The sequence below is a fragment of the Phymastichus coffea genome, unplaced genomic scaffold (genome assembly GCF_024137745.1).
Source record: "Phymastichus coffea isolate CEN01 unplaced genomic scaffold, Cenicafe_Pcof_1.1 PCOF00082, whole genome shotgun sequence".
In the NCBI taxonomy this organism is placed as follows: domain Eukaryota; kingdom Metazoa; phylum Arthropoda; class Insecta; order Hymenoptera; family Eulophidae; genus Phymastichus; species Phymastichus coffea.
This window is the reverse complement of record NW_026706893.1, coordinates 310,051-330,559: the sequence shown is the minus strand read 5'-3', so window position 1 is coordinate 330,559 and position 20,509 is coordinate 310,051. Positions and strand designations below refer to the sequence as shown.

At 33.7% G+C, this 20,509-nt stretch overlaps 1 protein-coding gene and 1 non-coding gene across 2 annotated transcripts in view; both read right to left on the bottom strand.

The window, feature by feature from the left end:
• LOC131668651 (cadherin EGF LAG seven-pass G-type receptor 3-like) overlaps positions 1-20,509 on the bottom strand; it is an 82,956-nt gene that overhangs the window by 7,769 nt on the left and 54,678 nt on the right. The window contains exon 3 of the mRNA XM_058943001.1: positions 15,823-15,928. Within this exon, the coding sequence (XP_058798984.1) occupies positions 15,823-15,928 (106 nt within the window). The remainder of the gene's footprint in view (positions 1-15,822; positions 15,929-20,509) is intronic.
• Positions 16,616-16,777, bottom strand: LOC131668702 (U1 spliceosomal RNA). The gene has a single exon (XR_009302310.1). It is a non-coding gene; the product is annotated as a U1 spliceosomal RNA (small nuclear RNA).

The following is a 20,509-nucleotide window of genomic DNA, read 5'->3' as shown; positions in this document are numbered from 1 at the left end:
TCCTTACATATATAATAAATCGATTCTCTATTTTCGAATATATATTATTGTAAAATACGTAATAAAATATTAATATAAAATAAATGTGTCTATACATTATCCTTTTTTTCTCAATGTTAATAATAATAATAATAATAATAATAATAATGTTAATGTATATTATTACAAAAACAGAGAATAGAAACGCTTATAACATTTTTTTTTAATCTTTAAGTTATCTTCGTGTCTGACTATATATACAATATTTTATTTGATTATAGTTACTTCTGACGTAAGTATGACCATCCAGATTCTACATAACTGTTACAATCAGAAAGATAATATACACGTTGGCTGAATGATTTCAACTAAAAACTATAGCAAATCAGGTTAATCGGATAATCGCAATTTGTTCATAAACATCTAAAAGAAAAATAATTTTGTCTATTTACAATTTCCAATTATGGTTTCAACTATGAAAATCAAAAGAAAATTGAATAACCGAACTCACGTTGAAAGGTTCGCAAAAAAGTCAGCGTAATAGTGGGAGCTTGAATATGACCGAAAGAAGGCGTGAGCCTAAAAATAACACTTCGTAAACTCTTAACCCCGATGATTTGCGGAAAATCCTGAATATATAGTCGCAGATCTTTTCTTCAAAGTCGTCTTGCGCTCAGAAAAAATAAGTGCTAGAGAAGGTGCACTAAAGTGAAATGGGTCAAATGCGTCTTCCACTTGTATTATTTTCGCGAAAGGCAAAGCGCGACGTGGCGGCGCTCGCTACGAGTCATTGGTGCGGCAAATGTACGCAAGAGCCCATTATTGCGTTATGTGCAGCTGTGCATCTTTTCACATTCGAACGTATATTCAATAGTCAGCGGTGGCGCTATTATCCGGCTGAGATGTTATCTGGCGTTGACAAGTAGCGTCAAGTGATTTGTGAGGCGAGAAAAATAATGAAGTCACGGGATGATACGTAGAAAATGTCTACTTTAAAAAAAAAAAATATGTGATAAAAGTATTAAATTTCATGTTCACGCTTGTGCATCATCAAATATTAGAAGTAATCATATTGCTCGAATGGATAAAATGCCTATATTCATTATATGAAACAATCAATTTCATAAAATCAACACTGAAAATTTTAAATGATTACTTAGTACATAAGAAGCTTCATAGAAAGTTTGTACAACGTATTGAAAATAATGCAACACGGTCATTCTCTTGATTGTAAACAATGAGAGTGCAGTGTCCCTTTTACTTTCATAGAGGCTAATACGAAGGGCAACAGAATCGATATCAATACGTCCTTTTGTGGAAATAGACTACATAAAGCTTTTTGTCGTGTAAATCGAGGTCAAAATGCGTCAACACGATTTGCTTAAGACCACTCCATCTCTTTCGCTTTCCTTCCGTTGCTTTGTCCGCGATTCGATAAATAAAAATTTACGAGAAGAATCGCGCGCTAGCGAAACGAGGGTATACGCGTATATCGATTTTTGCGTAAACAACTCTTTACTTTTTTTGGTGTGTTTTGCCAGCAGCGACCCCCTTGCACTTGCTCCCACTTGGCGCGAATACTCGTATAAACTGATTTACACTTCCGGCTTTCGTTGCGCCACCAGTGCTTCGTTATGCTTTTGCCTGCCCCCTTTTGCTACTTTAGCCGCGTGCATTTTTTTTTTTTATTCTGTTTCCTCTTTTCTATTTGGTGAACGGCTTGTTTTACTGCTATGAGAAAGCCAACGATAGGGTTAAGAGTGCTACCAAGTTAATCCATACAGCTTGCTTTATTTCTCTTTCTTTGCATGCCTTAATTAAACTCTACTGCCGTGTTGAATACTTCAAAATTTTTCTACGTGTACTTTTTTACATTATAACTTTTCTTGCATACCTTAATTAAGCTATGCTGCCCTGTTGAGTACTACAACATTTTTCTACGACGATTTTTATTATATTCTATAAGACGATTATTTGATTTGAAAACCTGATACCTTTTAAAATGAGTTTCGATACACATTTTATTAAACTAAGAACATATCTTGATACTTTAGAACGTAAATTATTATATCGTTTTGAATTTAAATAAAATATACAAGAACGGCAAATAACTTTTAAAGGATGAGATTCGTTCATTAGAATTCCGAAGTCGGCTTGTTAATTACATATATTTTATTTTAATTTCAAAACCAAATAATTGGAAATCACGAAAACAGATCTATTCCGTTTCCCTAAGAAGTCATAGATAGCAGAAAGCCATAACTATAGAATCGTATTACGTACATTAATTAAATGAATAAATTCATTAATAATGATATATTACTAGATGCCGTACATTATACTAATTACAAGTCGTACATCAATGGGAAAATATTTCTCGTGACAATTATATTTGGATGGAAATACGTGTTAGACTAGCGTTTTGTGAAATCGACTGGCAAAAAGAATAATTTGTTCGGTGGAGCGTCTAAAAAGAGCGTTGCAAGCGGCGGAGATTCGACGTAAATAACTTGATAAAAGGTCTTCTGTATATAGCACGTAGCAGCAGCCATTACCTCAAAATAAAAATTGGCAACAAACCGCTGAAGGGCAGTAAACTTTGCAAAATGAATTAGCAAGCGAGCCCACGCCTCTCTCGCGATACTCTACGGCGCGATACAAGTTACCTACTTGCAAAAATGTATTGCACCAGCTATATATAGCGTCCGCTCGCTCTCTCGCTAGCCCGCCAACTCTATTAAATAGTAATGACGTGCCGACGCGCGCACTAGCTCCGCGATTTCGCAGGTAAATTTCATTTCATCGGGAAATTGTGAGGGAGCGCGTGTTTTATTTAATCGCCAACTCATCGGATACTGTAATAGCAAATTATAGAAGAGACTGACAAAAGAAAGGTTCTCAGAATACACATGCAAAATTCATTCGTTTGCCATCAGGCGATAAACCGGAAGAAAAGAAAATAAATAAGTGAAATATCAAGTTACGCGAGGCTACTACATTTTTCGCTTAATGAGGCCTCATTATCGCAACAGTTTTCTCTCGTTGGTTTGTGCTCCAAATGTGTTAATGTAATGAAATAAGTAGAAATGTAGTTTGCGATATTTCACTTCCACGCTATATTTTCGAGTTCAACATGCTACTATGCGCATGCGATTTATCATTCTAATGAAATATTTATTTTCAAGTGCTGGTCATTAACGAGTCCTTATTATGTTGCAGATTTAATTGCTACAAAAGGATTTGGGTCGTAAAGTTGAAAACAAGCTCTAATTATTTTTTCGAAAAGCTTTTGCGAACTTACGCTTTAGGGTACGAGGATGAAAGGGAAAAAATAAATTCGACGCGGTACATGAAGAACTAGCACGAATGAGAACAATCGAAAGAAGGTAAGTTATAGAAATAGGGCGAGTGCAAGGCGTCACTGATAACGTCGTTCTCCATTATAACACCCAAGGATTCCTTTGTAGGTAGAAGCACCGCGAGCAAGTATAGAGAACCAGAAGACTTTCCTTTGTGCTTGTACACATCTCTCCCCTCTTTCACTCTCTCTCTCTCTCTCTCGCTCGCTCTCTCTCTTTCTGTGTTCTCTTTTCGTCGAGCTTTTATACCACCTTTTCATCATCACGCATACATAGGGATGCATCTCTTTAGCTCGACGAACTTGCAGTTGCGCATCTCATACGAATACTTTTTGAAAAGCAGGTCGCGTATACATAACATTTTACTAAATTATGTCTAATTAATAAGTTATAGGAAAAAATGGCTTGGAGTTTCGAATTTTCTGAAAGTTTGATTTTTCTTTCATTTTCAAATGAGTATTACAGATTCACCACTCATTATACTAAAAAATAGGCGTGCTAATGAAATTCATTACTGGATTAAATCTCTTTTAAAATATTTAAGAGTCGTTGATAATGTTAATCAATAATTTTCAGATTTATTTACACATATTATGCATAAATAGGATAAATACGTAGCATGATGTATCGAGTATTTACAATATAATCAGTTTCAATCGGATTTAAATTTCACTTTCAATAGCATATCCTTGACAAGGTATTCTTTTAGCTATATCAGGTTCGCGCACCCTTGAATCACGGAAAAGAAGCGGCTTCCTTTGAAACGTGCTACTTCCCAAGTCGAGAAATGCAAGTGAATTTACCTTTGTTAAAACCGATAACCTGGAAGTAGCCTCGACCTCAAAGAATCTTTATCTCTGCGTTGCCTCACCCTTCGGTTTACAATTGAGATCTTTAAAAGTTTATGATTTTTTATCTGTTTTGTTTCGCTTTTATTATTTTTTATGTGGTACCACAAACGAAAGTTTTAAACGAACTTTCTTTGTCGTGATAATTAAAACAATATCCCTGTGAAATCTATGTAATGAAAAAATCTTTCCTCTAATGAAACGAGAAAGTTTGAAGCAAAGCTTGCTGATCTCGTCTGGCGCGAGGTCATCAAACTTAATAATTGTCGATTAAGAACTTAAACTCCCGGCTGTAAGGCGGCACCAACGTAGAGGCGAAAATAATACGCAGTAGGGGATCGACAAACGACTAAAGGAGATTTACTAGGCTGCACGAAAGAAAGTGGAAAGTAAATGAGAAACGTCGTTAGTTTTTGAATTGGCTGTCTGATGCTGATGCTGCCGCAAGCGTTACACCAGCGCGTTTATGAGATGATGGAGACATACTTTGTGATGGAAATTTTCTTTAGTTTAATATTAAAGAATTCCTAAAATAACTCTACTCGAGTGAATCCCATTAAATTTAACGGCTGAGCTTTCTTTCTCAAAGTAATTTGTGCGTTTTAAAACGAATATTTGATTTTCAAAAAGCTTTTTTTAGACTCAAAAAAGAGATTTCTCGATTGTATTGCGTCCACACCACCCACTAGCTGTATAAGCTTCGCGGGCACCGCCGACAGCGATCAAGTCGAGGGCCAAAAGAGAGAGAAAGACGACAATTGAGCCAGAGATGTGTAGATAAGGTAAGAAGCTTGACAGAAGCCGAAAATCCATCAAAATTACTACAGTAAATTGAAAGAATTGGGTTTTTTCAAAATTAAGTTTGTTAAGCCAGAATCAACGTTCACCCGAATTTCGCTTGATTTTTACGTAATCGACGTTAGCAATATTTGCTATTAATCTGAACGTTCACTATGCCGTATATTTACATAGATAGTTTGCGGTAACTAGAAACTATCAACGACAGATGCTTAGAATGCCTCCGCAAAAGCTTTGGGCGTGTGCGCGGGGGTCAATATATATCGAAAAGTGCAATCGGGCAAAAGTCATTTGACTTTCTCAGGCAAAGGTTATTTCGTTTTCAAATCGATTGAATTCCAATAGACTCGAATGCATTATCTACGTGACACAAGCACGTAGCCAGCTCAATTACTCAAATGTGAATATAGAATCTGCCTCTGCCGTCTGCGCAGTCTTTATCTTATCAGGATCGATGTAATCGATGCTCGAGCTCGTTGCGATGCGAAGATTCAAATGAGGTCGCCGTCGCGGCGGTACAATTGTCAATGCGAGTTATCGATTGCGAAACGCGATTGAATCTCAATTCCTATGAGAAAGCTGAGGATAAAAAAAAGCTTTTATCGAAAAGTCACTTGACAAGCGATCCCTATTACCGAGAGCTCCAAGGTTCGAAGGAAAGATACACGTACGGTGAAGAGAAAAACAGAAAAAACTTTGATGGCTAAGAAGGGCGGCTGGGCGCAATAACGAGTTTCCTATCGGCTGCTGAATCAACGAAAGAATATTTGTTCGAAGTTTCCCCTTATCTAGCGAAGCAAACGCGCCGAAGACGTTCCTCTCCGGCGATCGATCATCAGCAGGCAGGTATCGATGAAAGAAGTGCGCTTGTTTGTTCTCCAGGATATAAACGTGCCACGAGGAGAGCTCCACGTGCAAGTGGTCTCGTTATAGAGGTCTTGAGCTTGCATTTGTTGGACGCCATCCAGAATCAATGTGGTCCCGAGCTAACTTTCTTTTGCTTTATGCGGAGACGCGTTACAGAGCGTGCAAGCTGTGTGTACGTGATAGAGCATGTCAATAGGAACCTATATATTCTGCCTTTCTCGCACTTGAGCGGTATTATTCTTCGATATGAGCTTCGATAGTGTATTTTTATGTGCAAGTATAAAAATTGTTTTCAAACCGAATCACGTATTCGTCATAAGTATAACATTTTTACGACAATAATATTTTTAATTTTTATAAAACCCATTTCAAAATTCTAATCAAATCTGATTACATTTCATTAGTAGAATTGGATATTTTTCATTCCGAGTTGGTAAAGTTACTTGGAAATATTGCTATGAACATTCTCCACTTTAACTTTTATCAGCCATACGACTGTAAGTATATACCATATTATTAAAAAAGTTTCCTCCTCCCAGTAGCAGCTGACACCGCTGCTAACCTCGTTTCTAAGGAGGGTCAGATATTTTTTAGTTTAAAAAAGTAAGAAAATTTGAATAAATTATCAAAAAGCAATCCTACACTTGATAAATCTTCAAGGTAAAAAAGAGAAGTTTCGAAAAAATTGATAACTGCAAAGATAATTTTCAAAACACAACAACTAAGAAGTTTATAGACTAAATATTTGGTAACGCTACTTGTCAAGTAAATAAGTTACATCTCGTCAGTTGTTTCGGGCTAAATGTTTACGTAGCTCTCGATCGAAGTATTTGTTTAGGACGCGATTGGTTGATCCTTTTTTCTCCTTGATTACTCCTCCACACACACAGATACTTGCGTTTATCGACCAATTAGTCACCGATAAGTTAAGACATTACCTGCATGCGAATGGAATGAAAATGATCTTTGGTCGGAATAATCCTCGTGGAATCTCATATAGGATTTCAAAAAATGAATGTTTCTGAAATTCCATGAGAAATTTCAAAAGAATAATATTTGTATGTATTTAAAACTGTAACATATTTATTAGCAACGTTTTGAAAATAATATTTTTAAAAGAAGTGAATTCTTCGTGAATAAATTTTTTTCAGGTTATAATGTATGACAGCAATACAAGAAATTTGCTTCGAAATGAAAATTAAGTTCCTGTATTATTATTCCGTCAAATAATAAATGTCATTAAAGAATAGAAATGTATTTCTAAGCTTGTGAAATAAAAAGCCTTACAGCTTAATAGTATAATATCCCAGCAACATTATGACTATTAATGTTTTCAACTTTGGTGTCTTTTGTCACAGCTCTTATTTGAGTCTCAACGAATATAATCATTCTCATGATTAGACTGGATATGATTGCTGATATTTTTCATACCTGACATCGTCTATTTTTTTATGACAAATTTTCTTGTCATACTTTTAAAAGCGAATACGTACTCATTTAATGTTTCTTAAAATGTTATTGACATTTTGTATACTCATTTTCATAACAAATCACAATATACAAAAATGTACTTTTCTTCAGCTATCTTAGAAATTTCGTTTCTACTTAATTTTACTTTTACGTGTGTGGTTGTATTTTTCGGAGCTTTTCAAGCTCGCAAGCCAGCTCGAGCTTTTGAACTAGTAAATTGACTCAAGCTACTATGCTATTTGTTTCAGCCAGCTTGTTACGGAAATACGGAATATTATATTTGAATCTACTTGTAACAATCGTTATTCCAACAACAAGAGCGCGTTGCTTATGTGACGTCATGGCAACGACACAGCTTAGGTACGCCTGAAGCTTAACACAATCTCAGGGTTCTAAAGTATAGTCAGAATTGAGATTTTTTGCTTAATCCTTTCACTGTCGCGTGCTCTCGGACGAATCCATCTCTATGTGCAGCGCGTTTTTTGCTTGTCGGTCGCTGCGACTACTGAACACTGACACTGACCAAAACAATACACGAAAATTTGATACCATTCTTAGGGTTTAAAAAATAATGGTAAAAAAATTAAAAATAGACGGCGTATATATACGCTTTTCATATAAATTGATGGATTTGTAAGGGCGTATATATACGTCGTCAGCAGTCAAAGGGTTAAACTGGCTTGGATTATTATTGAAAAAATTACAAAAGGAGCCGAGTGTCACTTTCCTTATACTTCCACCTCTGGATTTCAACCAAGTGTAGTAATCCAGAAATCAAAAGTATCCCAGGTCCAGCCGATAGTAGTAACTGGTTTTCTTATGATATGCAGAGCCAACCAGCAGTAGTCTCTAGACACTTGGGGAAAAATGGTTTTAGTTAAGTCGCGAGCTAACTTGATTCGTAGGTTTTAGATTGTACTCAATCAAAATTTTTAGAAACATTTGAAGATTTCAACGAGTTAAGATTTATGACTTACAATTTGCACATTTTGAGACATCTACCTTTAATGGTCCGCCGTTTTATCCTCTTTTCACTACTTCGTGCTTCCTTCTAGAAAAATGTGACAGTAAAGTAAAAGTAATGGTTCCGAGAAGTAAATCACCACATCTACAAATGATATCTAATCTGAGCATTCACATACCTGTTTATACTTATAAAGATAAATGGTTAGAAGAAAATTACGAAGCAATTGAACTTTCCAACAAAATTTTATCACCTACAAGAAAACTCAAATTAACAAAAATTGAAAATGATGTTTCTGTAGTTGGTCACTTATAGAAAAAACAATCTGAGCACACGATTGAAATGAGTCAAGTTAACCATTGGATTCATAAAAATGTATTCTTATTTTCAAAATTTCGTACGAGTTACGGCCTGCAAGTGCAAAAAATTATGCGATTGTAAACGAAAAAATTACGTTGTACTTACAGAAATTGACATAAGAAATCCCAACCTGTTTTAGTGGGTTTGCCAGATGGTAACTTTGTCATTGATACACGAGTGCTTTTCATTATATGATAATTATACTGTTCTTGAAATAGAGAACTTGAAAACTATGTTATTACGTCAGGATTGAAATCACAGTTAATGACTACATTATAGAGCCTATTAATAACGCCGAAAAAAAGTAATTGTTAACTGATGTGATGAATTTATAGTCTAAATTTAATAGCGTAGTAATAATTATAATCTGTAACTACGGTTTTTTTATATTGTAAAAAATAAATAATAAACATTGTTGTAGTAAGAACAAGAATGTTTGCCGAACATATTGCTAACATTGCGCAAAAGAACCATTGCCAATGTGTGGCAAATATTTACAATAATAAATTCCAATCATACACATCAAAAAAATGTCGCTAATAATTGGAAAAATGAATATGCGAGGAAACTAGACGTTCAAGTATTGGCAAAATGTCGTCAAAATATTGAAAATTCTCACATATTACCAACATATTGCCAATAAATGGTAAAATTTTTAAAACTTTTACAACTATTGGTAACATTTGGGGATCAACCTCAAGGCAAATATTGGCGATAGTATTGCAATATATATATTGGCAATATATTTTCGATATATCAGTAATACTTTTACGAATATTTTCGTAATATATTGTGAATACTTTTTTTACGCGGTTAGCTCTACTAATTTCTAAGAAATAAAATTTCGAAGGGGAAAATAATAAAATCGGTTCGCCGTCACACGTTTCAAAGTTATTAAAATTTTTTTTGTATTAGCAATCAACTGGTGGTGCCATTCAATATCAAAGTTCTACGAATTCTATTTAAGTTCTAATTAAAAAACTTATTTGTTTGCAAAAAGTACTATAGAAAAGAAAAGGCAGAAATGACGTCTCATTTAGATCTATTTGTCATCACTATGAATAAGCATCTAAGTAAAGGAATTAAATGCACTATGAAAAGTATCCACTACATTTAAATTATATGCAATTGGTTCAAGCCCCAATACAGAACCTAAAGTAATTCAACAGTCACTATGGGTGCAATTAGTATCTTCACCCATACATATACGATGGTGGTAGCATCTGTTAATAATACCTGTTCCAAGTAAAAAATCTAAGAAAAATAGGCTCGAACGTTTGGACTCAAAGAATGGCTGCGAAGGAGTAGTAGAGATTGGAAATACTCGTATATTATCAAGTGCTTCAACGGAAGAACAATTAAGCCAGATGAACTTAGTAGCAGAGGAAATAAAAGTTTCCACATAATTGAACAAACCAATTCGATCGTTGGACGACAAAGATAATTGGAAACCGTGTGAGTAGGAGAACTTTATTTTGTACAACAGCATATTTAAATTAGTCTTAAATAAAGAAAGATTGAAATACTGAACTGTTTGTTGAAAATGTGCACATTCTCAATCAAGACACTATAACGTTTGCTTATATTAAAAAAACACAAAAACTGCTTTTCGAATGTTGTTAACACAAGATTGGTTCTTTGAAACAACGATGGCTTTCATCATATATCAACTTTTACACCTGATAACTAGCATATTTGATCGATTCCTTTTATGGGTGCATTTAGCGTACGTTTTTTAGGTGGCTAATCACGATCTTCTTCATGCCATGCATTTTGCTAACAGTATTAACCAGAAGATTGTTTGATTTGTAAATCTCTACTACTATACGAATATACTCCATAATCACATTTATCAGGATGGTTTTAAAATTGAGAAAAATTTTTATGATGATGTAAATAATACAAATTTACTAAAAGACCTCAAAATTGCACATGTAGTATATTGCTAGGAAGGTAATAATGTATCACCAGTTATAGCAATCAAAATACAGTTAAATACTGAAAATATTTTGGAGTATTCTCAAATGGTAAAAAATACTTGTTTATTCAATGTATTATATACTTTATTTGTAAAATTTTGAACAATCATAAATTTCAATTTCATTTTACAATCTTATGTTTAAAATGTTATTATAAACTAATAAATATACTAAATTTTGAAATACATAAAAACATTATTTCTTTGAAATTTTATGAGTTTTCAAAAACATTCATTTTTTAGAATCCTATATGGGATCCCTAATGGGAATTTAGAAGTATAGTTCCTTTTCTTGAATCCCACATTGAAGGAATTTTAATGAAATCAAGCATTTGTAATGACGTGGGATTCTATATGGGATCTTATATGAGATCTAATATCAAATTTCATGAAAGATTTTCCAACGAGGTCATACGTAGAGCTGATTGCTCAATATCACTCTTTTAAATAAAAGTAAACTGATTATCAAACTCGGAGGCAAGGATTTCGAATGTTTTTGTCTTTGAAAATGGAGTGAATAATTAGCTGTATATAACGAAAAGATTATCAGAATTTTTATTTTTAAATTAAAAAATTATCCTCGAAAAAATGCTTATCAATTTAACAAGTACACTAACCAACGTATCAGAAAATTTAATGATAAAATAAACTAAAAATAGAGCTTCTGAAACAACGAGCACAAACTTTCAAATAGTAGCACTTGAAAGTTAACATTACGTGCTTTTACCTGAGTTCAGTGTGTATACATGGCGCTATCGCTGTAAACTGCTGTGGAAAGCGGCTGGTGAAGCATAATTGAGCTTTTCAACAGTGTGCAATTTTGTACGAACTTTAGTAGTCTGTGTACCCCGACGGAGCTTTTAACTACTTATTAGCTCGTTCGTGTTCATATTAACATTGGAATAGTTTTATATATTGATCGCATATAAGTACATCATTATAATTTATGACTTCGAAGTACATCAATTCCTGAGTGTTAACAAAAGTGATTAGGTTAAAGACAAAAGGAAAGGTAATAAGTGAAATAATGTTTTAATAGCTGGCAAAAGTCTTTTCTACAAATCAACGTTTATGTGTTTCTTTTAGCATTGTTAAACTAAACGAGCATTCTACATAGGCAGCTGTGATAAATATTCCTTAAAAGTTGTTACTAAGTTTAGTTTTGCCCGTCACTTTGCCAAAAAAGTAAAAAAGCGCTGAAAATATGAAGCACAATGTTCGAAAAGCGTAACATAACAGAACACGCGAAACTTGCTTTCATTGTACGATAAACGAATGGAAAATTGATCGACGAACCACATGCATTGCCTGTATATCATTCGTGAACACCTTTGTCATTTATATAAAAAACAATTTACTACACATCTGTTCGATTACTTTCAATTTAATTTTTTGTAATTTCAGTAGATTGCTCTTTTAGAATTCAGTTTCATTCTTTTAGATAATCCAAATTTAATGGAATAGAAGAGAGGAACAATTTCACAAATGTACAACGACACGTTTGACATAATTCGACTTTTAGGAAAACGACTTCGAGCTATACAGAAATATCAGAGCTTTAGGTAAAATATGTATACAGCTTGTGCAAATAAAAATATCCCTTCAACGACACTAGTCGACTGTTGTTGATATAACAAAAAGTTTTCTGTTCGAATTTACAGATTCACATATAATGTGTACAAAAACAAGGGTAGTTCAATAAGTCCGTGACTTCTCAAAAGATAGTGCAATTATCGTAACGTATTTTATATTCCAAGACAGTTTCATGTAATATGAGTGTGTATACAAAGTTTTAACTTAGTAGGTTAGTTTGGAAATATTTTTCTACTATCTGAATTCAGTTGTTCAATACGTACACAAAAGCATGAAAAAAAGCGAAATTAATTCATGAAATTGAAGAAAAGCTCAGAAAATATTATGAAGATTCTGCTCCATCTCATGGCATAGTCCAAAAGTAGTTTACTGAATATTGCTGAAGCTGTCCAAAAGAACCGATTACTCAGGCTATGATCGATAAAGTTCATGATATTGTACTCGCCGATCGTTGATTAAAAGTGTGTAACATTAGTAAGGATTTAAGCAGTTCAATGGGATGTACATTGAATATTTTATATAAATGTGAGGGCACAAGGAAATTGTCTGCAAAATGGATGCGGCACTTGCTCACATTTGATAACAAGCAAATTCGTGTGGTTGTGTCTCATCAATGTTTGAGCATGTTTCAATGCAATCCAAAGGAGTCGTTAAGAATAAAACTCTACGTATACGAGTATATGTCCTTTTATTCTCGAATGATTTGCAGTCTATCATTGCTAAGACAACTGGATTTTCATTGTTTTTGTCAGAAAAAACTTTTTCTTCACTTCAATGTAAACTTTTGTACGTATCTGTCACATATATTTCAACTTTAATAAAATTTACTTTCATGTCTCTATTTATTAAAGCAGTTTACCATACTTCAAACAAAGCGAATTACATTGTTTTAACATGAGTTTTTGCGTTACGATACCGTTGATATAACATAATTCATTATTGTACGCTAGAAACGTAAAATCAGTCGAAAGTGTGATCTAAGCCAGGCGAACCCGTATCAAAAAAAACGAAAACGACATGATCAGCCAGGAAAGTCATGGCCACTAAATTTGAGATTCAAATGGTATAATATCAATCGATTACTTACAGATAGGATAAAACTATTACAGGGGAATATTATGCGTTATTATTAGATTGATTTAATGCCATACTAAAGGAATAGCGACCCCCTTTCGTGAAAAAATTATTTTCCACCACAATGCACCCATACGAGTTCCATTACAACTGCCAAATTATTTGATTTACTCTACGAAATACTTTCTCATCCACCTTATTCTCCAGATTTGGCCCCTTTAGATTATTTTTTGTTTTCTAACATGAAAGCTTGGCTTGCGAGTAAGATTTTCATTGCGAAGACAAATGAACAAGCATTTTGAGGAGTTTGAAAAAAAATTACTTTATTTAGAGAAAGCATAACAAAGTTTGAACACCACTATAATAAATGTATAAAGTTAAAAGAGCATTATATTGACAAATAAATTGGAATTATTTAAATAAATAATGTTTCATTGCTAAATCATGGACTTATTCAACGACTTCGTATTTTTATGTATATCTATATTTTCTTTACGGTACAAATGAATACAGGTATGTATATGTATTTCAAGTTTCATTAATTTTTTATAAATAATATTTTCATCGGTTCTTCAATTTGTTCAACAATTTTTATGCAATAACTGAAAAATTGATTTATCAAATCAAAGCCAATACATAAAAAAAGCATCCTTTTCTGTGTAATTGGCTAGTCTTTCGAGAAAACACATGTCTCGAGCACTCTCGACTGTCTCGAAGCTTCACGAACAGCTATTATGTCGATGATAAAACACTCGTAAACAATTATAATGTAATAATATTTATATTGATTTTATTTTCCAGGGTTTGCTTTAGAAATCGAAACGTAATTTCTAATTTTTTATGCATTAGTTAATGTATTCAATCTATAATTTTGTAATATTCCGTAACTAAACGCAAGGAAAACAAATAAGTTATTTGTGAGTTGAAAGCTTTAGAATCTTTTAGACATAAAGTTTTCTGTTTGACAATTGTATTTTTCTACGGCGGAAACTCCGTGGATATACAATATTATATATGCGAGGGTGCATGATTATACCGAAACCGTCGCAGCACGAGCACGCGTTCGATATTGCATTCCGAAGTGACGGTAGGAATGTCCTTTCGCGTACGTTAGAAGCAAATGATCCAACGATACAGCTACGCGTCATTGGCTATCCACATTCGTTTCGCTCGAATTGCCAAAGCCAATAGTCAAGCATTTATTTCCCTCGTGTATATTGCAAGATATCGGATACAAGCTGCGAGATTTGAATGAATTTGCATTTTTATAGCTTCGAAAAATATTTGCGAAAACTTAAGCATCGATAGCGGTAGTTTATAAACACAATAAACAAAATAAAGAAGTTGAGGAAAATCTGTTGCGGCGATTGAATTGCAAACGAGCAAACTCTAAGGTTGTTTGAGGAAAACAAATAAAATGTTCTACGAGAAAGTACCACCTAATGTATAAGACATGTAAACCTTTTTATAGCTCGTTTTTCTTAGAACGCGAGGCTGCATGTAAGGGCCAACTTTGTCATTACATATGCATAGAGTTTCGCGGTATAACTTGCTTGCTAAGACAACGTTCATGAGAAATATAGTTAGTACGGAAAACCTTGCGAAAGAATAAATTAGTGTTATTGCTCGTATAAAAGATAACAATGCGTTACTTTTTTTACTTTTAATACCAGTGAAAGATGAAACTAGTTTAATTTTGTTAATTTTAATATTATCGTTATGCGGCACTTGCATTACTACATATTGGCAGAATAATGGAAATTAAAAAAATTGTTCAAATTGTCGCATAAATTCAAAATCATACTTTCCTTACAAAACATAAATTTAACATACAATTACAGTTGGAATTTAATAAAATAAAAATTATTAAATGTTTCAAAATGTAATAATATGCACCTAGATTTTTGATTTGATAATTGTACATGAAATAATTAAAGCTAATTCTTCGAGAAATCGAGAGATAGATTTTAATCGAAAGGTTAATATCTTTGGTATTTTAAGTTTACCGGATGATTGTCTGTCTTGTACTTTAGCGAGATTCCTCGTCACTTTATCACTGAGCACCTGCGAGACATACTATCTTGCACATCATTATGAAGGAGACAAGATAAAAAAAAAAGGGCTAAGCTTTCAAGCGAGCAAATTGAAGAGACGTGCCTCTTGCTCTTTTTTACCTACTCGCGACGCTTCCTACCTGCTAGAATTGACTCATTTTTTTTACCCGTACTTTCCTGTATCAAATTATAATGTTAGGCAACGCAAATTAATTTACTATCTCGACAATACGAGTTCGCTATAAGTTTTAATGTAAAAAATCTATAGTATGAATAAGCTCAGAGCTCATAAAATATTATTTGTGATAGTGAAAAGAATAAATTTAAAGCTATTTGATTGAAACAAGCAAACGGTTTGAAAATATTTAATATTAAACCAAGTTTTATTTGTGTAGGGACTATTTATCAGAACGCCTAAGAATGATTATTCTATCTTGGCTCGGTAGCTGTTTTAGATACACATGAGAAAATTTCTTACTTGAACACCGCCAACTCCGACTATAAATAACAGTTGTACCATGAAAAGGGCAGCCAGCAAATTCATCAAGGTTGTACCCGCCAAACTTCTCAAATCCGAGAAAAGACTGTAACAAAAAAATAAAATAATACTTAATAATTATTAATAATAGTTGATAGTTGGATTGATGAAAAGTATAATATTGTCAACAGACTATTTAAATAATTTATTGCAAATGAACTAAAGAAGCCATATTGAATTATCGAAATCGAATTAATTATTTTGGTAAATTAAAACCATTTCTTTTAAGGCGACCATTATTTCAACGTTTTCATGACATATAAAAGTGATTTCATGTTTCCATAGCTTTTTCATAGAAAATCTGTGTATAGCTTCAATTGTTTTCACTAGAAAGTCTACTTTTCCTTTAATTCACGTTAATATGAATGCGCTCTCACAGTACATCGAAGGATTTACATTGATAACAAGAGTTCATAGACTTTTCATATATTTTATACGTAGATTGATAATAGTAAGGATTTTGCTGTTTTCATCTTCTTTTATCGTTATCAAGGGCATAATCACATTCTCCGCGATAAAGCGAACATCGATTGTTCAATGTGGCAATTTTTATAAAACAAGTCGCATATTTTCAGCATTTTTTCTTCAGATATGTCTTATATAGAGAGTTCACAAAATATACAATTGCACTGACATTTTAAAGAAATCCGAGTAATTTTTAATTTAGTCTTACTGTAATTGTAAAAATTTACAGTGGAGTGACAATGAAATTTATTTTTGGAATTGGTTTACTTCGGGATAGCGCGAACGCAGTCCCGGCTAACAAAAATTATACGCCCGAGATACCCACATTAGGGATATTCGCAAGGGTCAGCTCAACCGTAGTGCAATGGAAGAGCCTCACCCTGGAGGAACCGCCTTGTTGATCACGGTAACCTCTGCGCCAGGTAAGTATGCTTTCATCCGCTACCGTGGCTACTCTTATCTCTTGCGCCGGTCTACTTTGCTTGCGGAACGCGCGACTCCTATTACTTTTACATAGCGGCTGGAGCGACGCGCCATCTAAATGTCGATTTAGAAAGTACATCGTCTGTCTCACTCGCACATGTCAATTGTAGAGGGGGCAAGCACATCAGTATAGCACGATCGTTGAGTAGTAGTTTATTTATTTGCGTGATAAAAAAAATATCGATGTGACGAACATGAATAATCGTAAAGTAAAGAAAATAAATTACAAAGATAAAATGTTCTATAGAAATGTTCATATGTTCCAAGTGTATATTAGGTCAATTTAATGGCGTTAATAATTATTGTAAAATTAGATTTTAATGAACTTGATTTACCTTTACTAAAATACAGTCCTTATAGGTTAATTATTAATGTTAATCATTATTTATACAATGTTACATAAAGTTACGAGTCAAAATTATGATTAATACAACGTTTTTCTACGAGATCTCCACAAAAATATTGAAATTGTAATCGTAAACTAAAAAAAATGTAGAAAGTTTGATGAGCACGCACATATTGAAAATTAGAAAAAAAGTATAGCCAAAAACAAATTCTTCGGTCAATAGTCAGCTAGTGAACTAATCAAAGGATTAAAAAATGGCAAGACCGAAGAAAGTTTATAAAGAAGCTCGAGTCAAGTAATCTCAGAATGAAAGAAGACAGGAAGTGAATTAAGCCCTTTACTGCGATAAGTCGATAGAGAGGGAGCGTGAGAATCGACGGCCGATCGAATCTGATCCGATCGCGAGAATTCATTTCTTGCGAACGAGCTGGGCGGACAGTTTAAAGAGGCCAACTCGTTGCTTCGACAAGACCCTTGCTCTCTCTCTCTCTCTCTCTCTCTCTCTCTCTATATATATATATATATATATATATACATATATTCGTCTTCTTACCAACTTGACGACTGTGAATCCAAAAACTCATCTGGCAAAAGTTGCCACTGCGTAGAGCTCTATTCGTGACTGCCTAAGACTTTTGATTTTTTATTTTTATTGGCACCGACGATATTCTAGTAGTATTGATTAAACTACAAATCGTGGTTCGGAGCTATAGCCTAGATAGGTATACTATATAACGTACATATGGATCTCTAGTTCTCAATCGGCAATGTCCTTTTGTTACAAGACTTCGTATTTTATTTTAATTTCAAAGCAAAGTCAGGACAGTCCGTAATCCAATAAGCTCGGCGTAAAATGTCTGCTGCAAAATGAACAAGAGGAAACGTGGGCACGCGTCGGAGAAGTTTTTCTCTGGAAGTAAAACTCGTCGTGTAGGCGTTAAACCAACTTAAAATCGATAATCCGATTGTCGCAGCTGGACAAAAAACATACACGCGAACTGTAAACGCTTTGTCCGCACGAAAGCCGGTTAATTTGTGCAGGTCTGTATTCTAGTTCTCGAGAGAACGACTGGCAAAAGAAGCACTTGGACGCAGCTTGTTGCACAAAGAGCACACAAGCAAAATTAATTCCCGTAAAACTTGCACAAGAAAAAGAGCTTGTACGCTTTATTTTCCATGCGGCAAATACACAAAGTATAATCCATTGAGACTCGGCTATATCCAGTCCGAAATTGAGAAAAGTTGGTCAAAGAGAGAGAAAAAAAAGAAGGATGCAGCAGCTGCCGCTGGAATGCAGATGCCGGACTCACTTACGTTATTTATGGACTTTTAACGAGCGTGACGCAATGCGCGCACAAGGAAGAAGCAGCACTCGCGGCGGAGAAAATTTTTCGAGGCGGGCGTGCTCTACGTCGCTCGTTCCTTTTCGTTTTCTCCTGACGAACGACACCCGAGGGTCGAGTGCTTTTTTTTTCAACTTCACGGATCTCGAGGATTGCACTTTTCTCAAGTAGGAGTGATATCCTCTTTTGTGCTGACGCGCTTTTGCTCTGACGGTCACAAATTTTTGCTTTCTTCTTAATTGATTTAAGCTTGAATTTCATTTTAAACACAAGATAACATTAAAAAATATTGCAAAATTTTAAAAACCTATATATCAATCAATTAAACAGTGATCTAAACAATAATCTCTTTCTGCTTGTTTTTTTTTGTTACAATCGAATGAATAAATTATTTTTCTTTATTATATGATGGCACAAATCCTGTCAATAATGATTGCTCGCTTCTGAAACAATAACGTTTACAATACAAAATTTAACGAAATGATCTTTTTCATGCTTCTTGCTCTTAAAAATTACCAATAAATTGTTTATTCACCGAAAGGAAAATTCAACAACGAATCATGTAATGTCTCTTCTCTATAAATGTATCGCAATCAATTTTCTTTTAAAGACAACAAGCAAAACTATTATTCCACATTACTGTATTATTCTTATTACGTATGCATTTCGGATTGATAACATTGTTTCAATTTAATCGCAAGTAGTTGTGTCGATACGCCAGAAGCTAAATCTTTTTAAGTATCAATATTTAATATAGAAGGTACTAAGGTTGCACTAAAAATATTTAATATAGAAAAATACTAAGGTTGCACTAAAAAACGACATGTAGCTATCTCAAATTATTAATGTTTTCACTATAGTACATGCTGTTTACCACTTAATATGAACGCTTTTATTGTTATTACTATAGATATCCTGTCAATATTTGAAAATCCTATAATTACTTTTTTCGACTTTGGTTTTTTTCTTCACTGAATGCTATAACTATAGTTCGGTCGAAATAAGGTACTGCTCTGTAATAAACGTTAATACAATTACAATGAATTACAAAATGAGGAATAACCATTCGCGCAAATATATTGTAAAAAGATTTTTTACCAATGAGCGACGCTTATAAAGTAATATTAAACATAAATGTTATCTGAACGGTCATGTGTGAAGTACTTAATGTAGATTTAACACAATGGATCCAAGGGTGACTGGCACAGAGATACCAGCCAAATAAAAGAACCACTATCACCTAGCTCAGTTACGATATTGATTTTCACAGTTGGTAGACATAGGTGTACGGATACACACACATACACAAGTGAGCACAAGTGCGACTATTAAAATGGAAGACTTTGTTAACTGCTAAGAGAACGGATTGACTCTTTTGGATATTATGACACGTTGCTAGATTCGCTAGAGAGACTCGCTGTACACATATTTGATTTTTGACAGGGAAGTTTAAGGAAAAGTCTTCTTGTCGGTCCTTCTATAGGACTTATTAGCGATTCAAAAGAATGGATTTTCTTCTGGTCTAAAGGCAATAAATTTTCTCTGTTATCCTTCTCGAATTTCTGCGAGAGTGTCACCGAGAGATGAGCATATTATTTGTCTAAAGTACAAGGCAAGGTTGCTTTCCTGTGAGGTCGGACAAAATAGAAAATAATCTGCCTGATCTCTTATCCAACTCTCCGACCCATTTATTGACATGTCTTAATTTTTTTTATTCCTTCGTATAAAAATGTTCAGGGTTCTATGATTCTGCATTAAATCTTTAAAAATTTGTTAAATTTTATGAAAATAAGAAAAAGAAACTTCTCAGTTGTCAAAATAGATACATAGTCTACGCTTAGTCTAGGAAGAAAGTTTGACAAGTAAAAAATTTTCTTGGTTTTTTTCATAGAGTTTGATGAATTTTTCAATATTGTACATAGAATCAGTTTTTAACAAAGTATTTTGCAAAATCTTCACAACATTTTTTAACATGAGAATAAGAAATTGT